This window comes from Typha latifolia, chromosome 11, assembly GCF_019914945.1.
Source record: "Typha latifolia isolate L0001 chromosome 11, TyphaL0001v2, whole genome shotgun sequence".
NCBI lineage: Eukaryota > Viridiplantae > Streptophyta > Magnoliopsida > Poales > Typhaceae > Typha > Typha latifolia.
This window is the reverse complement of record NC_133096.1, coordinates 403,364-416,583: the sequence shown is the minus strand read 5'-3', so window position 1 is coordinate 416,583 and position 13,220 is coordinate 403,364. Positions and strand designations below refer to the sequence as shown.

General features: G+C 36.6%; 2 protein-coding genes across 4 annotated transcripts; both read left to right on the top strand.

The window, feature by feature from the left end:
* The first annotated feature begins 1,359 nt into the window (after positions 1-1,359).
* Positions 1,360-11,291, top strand: LOC140797304 (glycine--tRNA ligase, mitochondrial 1-like). 3 transcript variants are annotated; one of them, XR_012110619.1, is made up of 11 exons: positions 1,360-1,888; positions 2,716-3,098; positions 3,172-3,289; positions 6,902-7,096; positions 7,225-7,449; positions 8,078-8,137; positions 8,288-8,368; positions 8,450-8,855; positions 9,288-9,542; positions 9,893-9,963; positions 11,274-11,291. XR_012110619.1 is itself a non-coding variant. In XM_073150645.1 (10 exons), the coding sequence occupies exons 1-9, from the start codon at positions 1,364-1,366 to the stop codon at positions 9,521-9,523; spliced, it is 2,229 nt and encodes a 742-aa protein (XP_073006746.1). In that variant the 5' UTR covers positions 1,360-1,363; the 3' UTR covers positions 9,524-9,542; positions 9,893-10,295. The 3 variants fall into 3 exon arrangements, 2 of the variants coding, with proteins under 2 accessions (XP_073006746.1, XP_073006745.1); XM_073150645.1 differs by lacking the exon at positions 11,274-11,291 and having other exon boundaries at positions 9,893-10,295; XM_073150644.1 differs by lacking the exons at positions 9,893-9,963; positions 11,274-11,291 and adding an exon at positions 9,616-9,759.
* LOC140797305 (cytochrome b-c1 complex subunit Rieske-4, mitochondrial-like) lies at positions 9,898-13,161 on the top strand. The gene is made up of 3 exons (XM_073150646.1): positions 9,898-9,963; positions 11,274-11,517; positions 12,226-13,161. The coding sequence occupies exons 2-3, from the start codon at positions 11,343-11,345 to the stop codon at positions 12,867-12,869; spliced, it is 819 nt and encodes a 272-aa protein (XP_073006747.1). The 5' UTR covers positions 9,898-9,963; positions 11,274-11,342; the 3' UTR covers positions 12,870-13,161.
* Positions 13,162-13,220: the final 59 nt, after the last annotated feature.

Here is a 13,220-nt window from a genome sequence, read left to right as displayed (position 1 = left end):
ATTATAAAGTTAAATTAGTCATGCTTTATTTCTCTCTCTTAACTATCTATTTTTTTTTTATAAAAGATAAAAATAATAATAAATCGGTAGAAGTGGACGCTCCTATTATTGAGTAAATCTGGTCACATATGTAAAATGTCTTATATACCCCTTAATTTATAAACAGATAAAAAATATTTTTAATAATTAATTGGTTAGTATTGAATCATTGCTCTGATTACATAGGCCGGCCCATCCCAGTGTATTATCTTTATTAGGCCTTTCTATTTGATACTTTAGCCCATCCAATCTATAATCCATTTGAGCCCAATTATTGCTAGATATATAGATAAGCCCAAACACCAACGAGATGGGCTTTGTTCGTGTTCGGCTTAAACTTAAATTTATAAAATTTAATTACAAGTAGTAAAAAAGTATAAGGTTTAAATTGTAAATTTGTTTGTGATAGGATTTTTTTTTTATCATTCAAAGAGCAGGCTAGATATCTGCAGGGCAAATGACTAATCTTCTTTAGATATAAACTTAGGCCTTTAGGCTCAATCAAACTATCAAATTATTAAATAAATTTTTTATAATAATTATTAGGGTTGGAGTTGATACTACGCCTGCATAGTCATAGGATAAGAAACGAAGGATACCTAGCTACTTAGAGTTTTTTTTTTAAAGAATAAAGAGCTATATTAGTTGTTGGCACTTAGCATATGGGAAGTGTGAAGAAACAAAATGTTACACAAAATAGGGGATAGAACCCTCAGGCCCAAACACAACACAAGATGATGCACCTTATCCCAGCTAACCCTCTATGGATATAAAGTCACTAAGACCTTACCCTAGCTAACCCTCCCTAAGTCAGACCGAACTATTGCTCCGAACTAAGTGCTGCTGAGACATTGCTCAAAGTCATCGCGTTGTCAAGCTACTTTTCGAAGTTAACCAACCGCCAAGCCAAGTCATTGAACTAAACCACTACCAACCATAAAATAATTTTTTACTGAGGCACTTAGATCTTATCAAACTTTTAACTAGTATAATAAGCTATCTAGTCTAGGCTTCAAGCCACGTGTATCGCTGAACAATTACTCATCCAAGCTAACAGCATTGCCGAGCCATCAACCGAGTTAAATCGTTGAGCAAAGCCACCAAACCACAAAATAATTTTCTCGACTAAATAATCCATAATATCTTTCGCCATGGGAAATGTCCCTACCAACTCAACTAGATTTAGTTAGTATTATTTTTATTTATTTAATAGTCCTTGGTCGTAGGAAGCTTGGATTTTATTGGGATCCGGAATGAGAAGCTTCAAATAAAATACACGACCTATACATCACGCAAGCACGCCACGTACCCTCTACGCCCTCTCATGCGATTCGTCAAGCTCCTATTCTCCATTTCCAACCCCCGATCCAAATCTAAAACCCTCTTCTCTCTCCCCTCCCTTCGCGGCGGCGCCATCTCCTTCTTCTCCTCCTTCTCATCCTCCACAACCATGGACGCCTCCGGCGAATCCCTCCGCCGTGCTCTTGCCGGGAAGCAGGCGGCCGTCGACGCCCAGGCCGACGCCGTCCGCTCCCTCAAGGCTCGCCCCGGGGTCTCGCCGTCGGAGATCGAGGCCGCTGTCGAGGCACTCAAGAAGCTCAAGGTGGAGTCCGCTGACATCGCGCGCCAGATCCAGTCCTCCACCGTTGCCGCCGATGAGAGTTCGTCGTCCTCCGGCGCCGCCGCTGCCGTTGGGAGAGAGGCATTTCGCCAGGCTGTGGTGAACACGCTCGAGAGGAGGCTGTTCTACATTCCATCGTTTAAGATCTACCGTGGAGTGGCTGGACTCTATGACTACGGGCCTCCTGGATGTGCTGTTAAGGCCAATGTCCTTGCATTCTGGCGCCAGGTATCGAGAATCGTGGGTTCTAACGAATGGAAATCGACCTAATTGCTCTTCTAAGTTGGATTACTTTTTTATTTTCGTAGTTTAGTTACAATCAGATTGTGTTTTGTCGGGTTATAATTTGGATAGAGTAGTGATAGATTCGGAATTGTTCGTAAAAACGTTAACTTTCTGTTTTTTCTTCATTCTGCCAGCATACTCTATTTCTATATTTTATTTAAATACAATGATTAAATATTTATTTCGCACGCTTCTTTATTCCTAAATCAAGCTGTGTATTCTCCCTAGAAATGCTCAAGCAGCATGCTGCCATTACTCATTAGTCGTAACCCTAGTCGTTGGTTAATTGAACTATGCCTACCAAGTTACTAAAATGTAACTTGTTTAATACGACGGGAGCTAACTAGCATAAGCCTGATTTAAATTCAATGATGATTAAATGCATCTATTCTAACTTACCCAGAGGTGAGGGCAATTTGGGATTACAGACATTTATATCTTCTTTTTCAATTTTCATTACCTTTCCTTTGGGAGTTATTCTTAATTAGTTTATTTGAAAATTTTCAGGGAAATGCAGGCTTTGGTGTATAAATAATGAAAGCTAGGTTTACAATCAGGATAAATCCATAATGTGGTGTTCAAGCTGAAATTTTTTGTTCTTTGTATGTTCCCATTTCCTAGTTTGGGATATTTAGCAAGAGGAAATATAATTAACCTTTAACTATAGTTAAAAGCAGCCAATGAGCTTAGTTGAGCTATATAATGTCTTCTTAATCAGATAGTGTCTCAATCTCAGTGGTGTTTTTTTTATATATTCTTTTGGTCCTTAGCATTTTGTCTTGGAGGAGGGAATGCTGGAGGTTGACTGCCCTTGTGTGACTCCGGAGATTGTGTTGAAGGCCTCTGGCCATGTCGATAAGTTCACTGATCTTATGGTTAAAGATGAGAAGACCGGCACATGCTATAGGGCTGATCACTTGCTCAAGGACTTTTGCAAGGAGAAGCTTGAGAAGGATGCCACTTTGTTGCCGGAGAAAGTGGCGGAACTCAAGCATGTTATTGCAGTGTTGGATGATCTCTCCCCTGAGCAACTTGGTGTGAAGATTAAGGAATACGGGATTACTGCTCCTGATACCAAGAACCATCTATCTGATCCATACCCATTTAATCTTATGTTCCAGACTTCAATTGGACCATCAGGTTTAAGTTCAGGGTGAGTGATTAATTGTCTGACATGTTGATGCCTTATTAACTAGATTGGCTGATCATCTTTTGTTGATTTATAGCTACATGAGGCCAGAGACAGCACAGGGTATCTTTGTAAACTTTAAGGATTTGTATTACTACAACGGGAACAAACTCCCATTTGCAGCAGCCCAGATTGGCCAGGCATTTAGAAATGAGGTCTTAATCTTGCAGCCTTGTTATCTTTTCTCCTGCATACTTTACTTAAGTGTTACTACATTTGCATAGTAAAACATTCTGTTGCGTGTACATTGCTATTCACTGTATCTGCATTTTCTTGGTTTGAATTTCCAAGAGGTTTATTCTAGAATGTTAGTGCAATTAATCATTTAATTGTTCATAATGGCTGAAATATGTTTGAAAAAATCAACTTATTTGAGTTACATTAAACATTCTCATTGTACAAAAGTTGTTGCATATTGTGAACTTGTAAGATTGAGACTAGGATGTTACCTTTTCTCTTGAAAGTTTTCATGTAAGTGCAAAAGGGTAATCTCCGGTCAAATCTTCATATCAAAGAGTTCTTTGTGAAGTTTGGTTGACCAAATTTTATTGTAGGAACATGTGTCAACTATCAAAGTGTGGAAGTTGAGGTTTATTAACACATTTAGAAGGGAAAGTTGTTGAAACCATCATTTCTGTAATTTTCAAGTATTATTTAAGTACAACAATTGGTTTCTACATATTCTTATGCTCATTGCAAGGGTTGCCTCCTGAAGATCGTTTGTTCATCCACTGCAAGGATTGCCTTATCTAGATCCTTATACTCACACCGGTCTTTTGTGAAATTGTTTGCTTTCAACATCATAGTTTTGAACCATATTCTCTCTAGACCTTTTATGTAGATCCATACATAGTGTTACGCACAAGATTTGAACGTAAAAAAATTATAAAAATTTAGGTGGTGGTAGCCTCACGAGATAGGGTTCTAATGGCTCTGGTTTTACCTAAATAGAAGGTCTAGATGAAAATATATAAATAAAATAGTGGAGTAATGTTAGAACGGTAAATATCCGATGTTGTGGCGGTTGTCGGAGGGTGGCGAATGACTAAGGGTGGTGAACTGCCGTAAAGTAGGGTGGCTGCTGGTGGAGGAAGATGGTTAGAATTTGGAAAATCAGAATGCTTCTATGGCTATGATATACTTTTAGAAAGATAAATGCGATCTAACGACTATGGTAAAAGATAAGACGAAAAAAATAATTTGATTAAACTCAGATTCATTCCATAATAATTATCAACGCATGTCCGCTCCTACTTATGGGAGTAAAAATGATCGAATTGGCATGTGGACTATCCGATTTATTTAAAATTTAAAATAATAAGATAAAGCTAACTAACTAACTCAAGTTGACCGTACTCCATTCAATCGACTCGACTAACCTAACCCACATGGTCAGATTGTAACACAACTGTATTTTTGGTCCGCACGTAATTTTTTTAATAGCTTATATTCTCGGATATTTTACAGTATGGCATTGAGATAGAATTATAGTTGTGCAACCTTATTAGTTACTACCCGATGTTTGGAGCCTCTTCTTTGTGAAAGCAAGTTTTGGTCAACTATACTTTTCTAGATAGCTTTGAAATGGTTGTCTTATGCCACCACATATTCTTTGGATGATTTCCTTCAACATCGCCTTTTCTTGATATTGGAGGAGTGCCAACTATGCTATTAAATGGTTATATTTATGTGCTTTCAATTTACACTATTGGGCGCATAAAGTTTTGAGAACATAAATATGAGATTCATGGACAATCACGAGGGAAAAAAAAGCGTAATCTTTTATAGATTAACTTGTATTGCTAACTTGGAACTCGTCTTTCTTACCAAAAATATTCTACATATCAGTTTGGTCTTCTCTTCTTAAACCTTCTATCTGAATAAAACCATTTCTATGCACTGATGGGCTATGTGATCTTTGTATCCATGTTTAGACCATAGTAAACAATCCTCGTTCAACTTATCCTTTCTAGGTACTACCAATAACTTGTATTTTATACAATAATTTCTTATTGTACCTTTTGTAGACACCCATTCATCCACCTTGCAATCCTTCTATTCATGTAACTTGTTTAACAAAACATACTATTTTTAGTTGCCTGATATTTTAATAAATAAAGTGTAGTTGCTTTTATGGCCATTATGTAATTAATTTTCTTTCAGCTTAAAAGGGGCCTCTTATGATCACATAGTACACATATGCGACAATTCTCCATCTAAGTCACCTTGTTCTAGTTATATGTCCTTGTTAATCTCCTATGCTTGGGGAAATATGCATCTGGGAATTAAATATACTCTCTTAGTCAAGGATGCTTGTGGCAAAGGCAAATGCCACTTCGGTACCTAGCTAGCACTCCCTTACGTGTTAGTGATATGTCTCCAATATATTTTTTAGGGTTTTTATACAATTTTCTTTTGAATATATGTAGTAAAGGCTACATTAGAGTATTTTATCCTTAGATAATATTGTAAATGATCTATTTTACTAAAGATGTAGCAATAGTCAAGTAAAAACATAATTCAACACATAATTTGATTTTATACATTCATTAATTGAATAGTTCAATAATTAAAATCAAAACCTAGTTGAATGTAGTTAATCTAATATGTTTCTATATCAATTTTGAGCTAATTTAAATGAATTTGATATATTAATTTTGAATTTTTTAAAATTTGAGGAAATTTGAGGGGAAATCTATTTTTACCTTTGATTCCTACATTTTAAAGAGTATTTTTTATACATCTAGGTAGTTAGCACCAAAATGCTAGATCTATGTAAAAAACTCTTATAAATAGTGGATTTAATAAAAATTGAGCTAGATCTATCATTTTTACACCTCAAAGTAGCTTTTAAAGTGAAAGAAATCAAGAAAACAAACGAAAAAATTTCTTGCTAATTGGCATGGGTCAACATAAGTTCATGTTTGCTCACGCACCCGTGCTAATCGACACACCTCCACACACACTGGTACGGCATGTATCGACTGACACACCTCCGCACACACTGGTACGGCATGTGTCGACCGACACAACCATCCTTTCTCTCAAATACTTTGTGTCCATCAAGAATGATTCATTCTCTATTTTGATGCCTTAATTTACTAAAATTGCATTTCATAAATAATTGGCCTTAATATAGTTACTATTAAATCGTTGGTTGTATAATGAGTGGACTAGTCATTAAACTTATGTTGAAGGATCCTAAATGTGAGTAGGGCACCAACTTGGATGGATAAGACTATCGCTGAAAAGCATGTGATGACCATTTTGCTAATGAGGGCCATTATCCTAAATCATGTCACGTGGGGAAAATGTTTCATGTAGTTAGTGCCCATTGATTGAAATTTAAGACTTTGATATAGGATATTGTTAAAATGTTGACAACAAAATCTTGTGAGAGGAATTGTAGTCTTTGTGTGCGGAACCGATGCAATTTTTCCCCAATTTGTTGTTGTTTGATTAAGAAATATGAGGTCTGAAACTATTTTGTGTGGGCTGAAGGTGTTGACTAGTAAAGCTATGTGCTTGCAAGAGAGTTGGATATACTTCATGGAGGATTGAGGAACTTTGTATTGTGAACTTTGGCCTTGGTTTAAAAGTTACCCAATTTTCTGTCATATATCCCACTTTTTGCATATTATATCTGTTAAACAGATTAATTGTGTTAAACATGTTTGTCACATGTGAGTTATTCAAAGATCTACGATTTTCTTGCCCTTGGTAGGGGTGTATCCGCTCTGAATGGACTCTTTCTGTTGTATTATCAGATTTCACCTCGTCAAGGCCTTTTAAGAGTCCGTGAGTTTACTTTAGCAGAAATTGAGCATTTTGTGGATCCCGAGGACAAATCTCACCCAAAGTTTGGTGATGTTACTAACTTGGAGTTTTTGATGTTCCCAAGAGAGGAGCAACTGTCAGCAAAATCGGCAAAGAAAATCAATCTTGGAGAAGCGGTAGCAAAGGTATGCTTGTAAGATCTTTTGTTTTCATCCTAGTTCCTGCATATGGTATCAAACTCTTCTCTCTGTGTGTTTGTATCTTGCACTTCTATGTTGTTATTGACTTCCTAACTTTTAATTGTTATTAACAGGGAACTATCAACAACGAGACCCTTGGTTACTTTATTGGGAGGGTTTACCTTTTCTTGACACAACTTGGAATTGACAAAGATCGTTTACGCTTCCGGCAACATCTGCCAAATGAGATGGCTCATTATGCTGCAGATTGCTGGGATGCTGAAATTGAATGCTCTTATGGCTGGATTGAGTGTGTTGGAATTGCTGATAGGTCTGCTTATGATTTACGTGCTCACTCGGTATGTGTTGCTATGAAATTGCTGAAAACAATGATGCAATTTTAAATATGAAGCAATATTATTTATTGCAACAGTTCTGTTGCTTGTTACTTATTTGTTGCTCCAAATGAACCTTTTCCATGATAATTAAGAAAAGATAGTAATAGAAGCCTCAAATACTTATCTTGGTACTACTGCTAGATATAATTTCTTCTTCTCACACCTATTAATTCTAATACCATAGAGTGACTCTATCACTTGTGCCTTTGTTACCTGTCCATTATAAGCGTCCATATATGCATGTATGAAATGCAGCATTCTTAATCTGGGTTTGTCAGTGTCTAAATTTTCTTGAAAGAGTTTATGGAAGAATTGGATGTATTTTACAGCTGCTTGTCAACGTGAATATCCATCCTTTAGTCTAGCAATTAATGTGTAATCCTGTTTGTGGGCAAAGCAAAATCACTTGAGAGAATTGGGTACATTCTACTTCCATCTCCATGTATTTTCTTGTTCCAAGCCTTGTATAGTTATCCTGTCATCCCTGTTTGTATTTGCAAAATTATTTGTTACTAATAATACTTTTGCCGAGTTTGAAGGAGAGGACGAAAGCCGTATGCTCACATAATTCTATTATGCTCTGCAACAGGAGAAAAGTGGTGTCCCTCTTGTTGCACATGAGAAGTTTTCAGAACCTAGAGAGGTGGAGGTGAGGTTCTTTCTATGTATTTGTTTTGAATTTTCTATCATTATCACTTCCTTTTACTTTGAGAAATTCTAGTCAAATTTCAAAAAGAATTATATATCGTACTTGAAAATGCTGCAATATGCTGAATCACATTTGCATGTATGATTTTAGAAACTGATCATAACCCCATCAAAGAAGGAACTGGGTCTTGCTTTCAAAGGTAGCCAGAAGATGGTGGTTGAAGCATTGGAGGTAATGAGAATTTTCTGTATTGGCTGCATTGATCTTTTGCTGACTGTTTTTATCTCATTTGATTTCTTATATTGTTCACAGGCCATGAGTGAAAGTGAAGCATTGGAAATGAAAGCAGCCTTGGAGTCCAAAGGGGAGGTAGAATTCCATGTATGCGCTCTCAATAAAGTTGTCATCATAAAGAAAAACATGGTTTCAATTAGTATGGAGAAGAAAAAGGAACATCAAAGGGTATTTACACCTTCTGTAATTGAACCATCTTTTGGTATTGGGCGAATAATCTATTGCCTATTTGAGCACTGCTACTATCAAAGGCCAAGCAAAACCGAGGATGAACAGTTGAATGTGTTTGGCTTCCCCCCTCTCGTTGCTCCTATCAAGTGCACAGTCTTCCCACTGGTGAAAATTGAGAAGTTTGACATTGTTGCAAGAAGAATCTCAAAAGCACTGACAACAGCTGGAATTTCACATATAATTGATATTACAGGTACGTGTGAGAAAACAATATATGCTTTACATTATCCATTAATAAAAGTTGATACATAGGACATTTTCTGTGATCCATATGCCCTCTGTCAACTTTACTCCATTTTACAAGAATTGGCATTTTATTTTTGCTAATGTCCATATTGCATCTCTGTCTTCTGGAAGAAGAATATAGGGTGCTTCTTGGAGACTAATTAAGACTAGATTTGTTCTGTCAATCATTCTTTGAGGATTATATCTGATCAGTGATTTAAAATAACTCTGGAGTTGTGTCCTCTAAGGATTCTATGTAGGAAGATTTGAAGAAAGTAACTCTTCTTTTAAATATTTGAAAGAGGGACGAAGTACTGGTTGAGACTATCGAAATTAGATACCTTTTTTAACCTAATACTACACACGGGATAACTCACTCTCACATATTCTTTTGTTGCAGGTACTTCGATAGGTAAGCGTTATGCAAGAACAGACGAAATTGGTGTTCCCCTGGCTATTACTGTTGACTCCACTACTACTGTGACAATCCGTGATCGAGACAGCAAGCAACAGATTCGTGTAGACGTCGATGAAGTGGCTTCAGTGGTGAAAGAAGTCACAGATGGGCAGAGCACATGGGCTGATGTTATGTGGAAGTACCCGACCCATGCTGTTACGCCTGCTGATGAGGCATGAAAATGCGATTTATTATCAGGTGAGTAATTTTGCACGGAGGTGACATTCAAGTAGCAGGTGTAACCAGTAATTAGATTTCTGTTCTCACACAGGAGGAATGAACAATAGACGATAGGAAGTATTGAAGCAGTATTGTGAGTGGTTATCTTCTGTAGTGTATGAGATTTATCATTTTGTTGCGGTTCTTGTACAATTTTGTATTTCTATATGGATTTCATCTAGATGTGTTCTTTTCCTGTGTATTTTTGCAGTGGCACTTAGAAGAACCTTCAGCATTTCTTGTGATTTAAATCCTTGTATCGATTTTTGGAACGAGTCTAGAACCGTTTCATGCTTGTTTGATTCCCCTTACAAGTTTATTTTTTGCAGTGTTATCACTGTTATGAGTTATGACATGATGGCTACTACTGGTTACAGCTCGATGCTTCTCAACCTCTCAGGTCAGTTGTGCCTCTGCCAATAAAATTTGAGATGTTATTGAAGTAGTGAAAATAAGAGTAGAACATGCCGAGTCCTGTTCAACATGCAAGAAAGGGTTTCAGACCATCCAGATTCTCAAATCTGAAATATTTATTATGGTTTCTTTTTTATGAATTTTTTAATTGTTAATAGCTTAGACATGAATTTTATTTTGAAATTTTTACATAATTATCACTGCATTCTTCAAACTATTATAGTTTGCCATCGAAATTATTGAGCATGTTCACAAATGCCATTGCGTCACTCAAATGTAAGCAATTATAGTTAAAACTAAAATTAGATGGGAAAATAATTATTTTTCTGTTATGTATATTAGTTAAAATGGTTTGAAAGTTATCTATATGTTTTGTTAACATTAACAATCATCAATTAGAAATATTTTATGCATATTGAGTTACAAGTCCAATCATAATGGCAATTCTAAAATAGTCAAAAGTTTCAATGGCAATTATAATATTTAAGAAATTTTTAGTGGCAATTGTGTAAAAACTTCTTAATCTTAATGTCTCAAAAACACTATTTAACAATAAAAATAAAATAAAAATACTAAAAAAATCTCTCATTTGACCTTATAAATTTGGTCCTTTTTTATTTTTGATCTAAAGCTTTAAAAAAAAAGTACTCCAAGGTATTATTAAGGTTATATATATATATATATATATATATAGTTAATTTGGCTCATGTATATGATAATTGTCTGTTAAGAGAATGAACGTCAAGAGTAATTATAGAGTTTTTGACCAAACTAGCTCTATTTTAAAATTTATTTACTAAAATAGACAATACTTGAACTTAAATACGAAATATGATCTATTTTACTTAGTCCTAGTTAAAATACTTAACTGTTAAATCTTTTTCTAAGTAAAGATCTTTCTATGCTAAGTGATATAAAGTATTATATAAAATATTTTAATAAAAACACTGATAAAATTAGCATTTTAAGTAAAATACTTTAACACTTAAGTGTTTTACTTAGTGCTACAGTAAAATAGACATATTTTAATATTTAAGTGTATATATATAATCTATTTGGTAAGTAAATTAAAAAATAGATATATTTTTGCCAACGACTCTACTTTTGAGGCATTAAAAGTGCAAAATATAAGGGTCTAATGATAAAATACCCAATAGGGTGTGAGTGATAATAAAGACACCTTATAGGGTGTTATGAATAAATATTCCTAAAATGTTGTGTGAGTTAACTTATTGGGCTTGGCCTATATGGGCCTATATATCTCTATACTATTTACTGGGCCTTCTTTTATTAAAGCGGCGACATCGAAGGAAGAGACGACGACGCTCGAGGGAAGAGACGTCGACGACGCCGACGACGACGACGATGCTAAGAATCGCAGGAAGAAGGCTCGCGTCCCTCCCATGGCGGACGAGCCCGTCCTCCTACGCCCTCCTCGCCAATAACCCCATCCGCGCCGATCCCTTCTTCTCCAGAGACGATCCCGGATCGCACGATTTCTCGATCCTCTCTCGATCGAGCCTTTTTGGTGCCACCAGAGGTTAGGGTTCGCGTCTCCGTCGTCGTTTTGATCCTTGAAAGATTTCTCTTTGTGTTTACATGTGAAGTTCTATTGATCGGTGAATGGGATCTTGTTCTCTATATCATAATCACAAGTATCCTTTTTAATCCTTACTTCACAATATTAGAACTTAGAGATCCACCCTGTAAACAAGTTCAAAATTAGACCTTTGAAATTATAGGCTCAATATCCTACTAGTCTTCATACTTGTCTGTGATCTTGGGTTGGTTCTTTGTTGATTTCTTTGTCTTTCAGAACTTTATGCATTCATAGCGCCAGAATTAGAAATTCAGGTAAATCACGGGAAGTATCTGAATTTCGTGAATCAAATTTCAGCACATGGACTCGAGCGAGTGACGAATTTTTTAGGCTCTCATTAGCGATGTTGCTTGTCATATGTTAGAATGTGCTTCTAGCTCTCTTGCTTTTCTCTGTATGACTGTTCATTAAAGGAATTCTTTCTGAGACTTGATCACTTCACATTTCTTGCTGTTGACTGATCAATATGTAAAAAAATAAATTCAAGGTGTAATTACCTCCATCTGCATTTATTTATACATATGTTATTTCATCATGCTTACTTCCCCTATTAGTAGCAATTGTACCTCTCAATGCTCTAAGGATAATAATTCATTCTTTCACCTGCAATTACTAGAGTTGTTCATGTCAACTTGCTACCTGGTGCAGGCTTTGCCACTGAATCTCTTGTTCCAGGACACCATGATGTTGGGTTGGCTGATCTTCCGGCCACTGTAGCTGCCGTGAAGAACCCGACCTCAAAAATCGTCTATGATGAGCATAACCATGAGCGTTATCCACCAGGAGATCCCAGTAAACGAGCTTTTGCCTACTTTGTTTTGACTGGAGGAAGATTCGTTTATGCCTCCTTGCTCCGTCTCTTAATACTGAAGTTTGTGTTGAGTATGTCTGCCACTAAGGATGTCCTTGCTCTAGCTTCCCTGGAGGTTGATCTCTCTGGCATTGAGCCTGGGACCACGGTGACGGTGAAGTGGCGTGGGAAGCCGGTGTTTATCAGGCGCCGGACAGAGGATGATATTAAGCTGGCAAACAGTGTGGATGTGGCGTCTCTTCGTGATCCCCAGGAGGACGCAGAAAGGGTAAAGAACCCGGAGTGGCTTGTGGTCGTTGGTGTCTGCACTCATCTTGGCTGTATTCCTTTGCCCAATGCCGGTGACTTTGGAGGTTGGTTTTGTCCTTGCCATGGCTCTCACTACGACATCTCTGGCAGGATTCGCAAAGGCCCTGCACCTTTCAATTTGGAGGTTCCAACTTACACCTTCTTGGAGGATAACAAGCTACTTGTTGGATGAGTTCTGTTTGTACCATGAGTTAGGTGATATGGTTCTATAAGATTAATGTAAATCCTCGTTGTTTTGTACGCACTCTGTCTATGAACACCATGTTGGACCTATGGTCTTAGTTGTAAGGTTCTCAAATTTTCATTTTGGATAGTATATAGTGGTATTTTGAACCTCTTTATAGATCTCCTCTCATGTAGTTAGCCTGATATAATGCACTGTCTATGTTTCTTAACATTCATGAACCTCCATCTATCTGGAAAGACAGGAGTTGTATGAAGTAGACCTTCTAATCTTTGTTAAATTTCACTTCTTTTCAGTTCATGAATGGCATTTTAAGATCGTACACTAGATGATTGATGC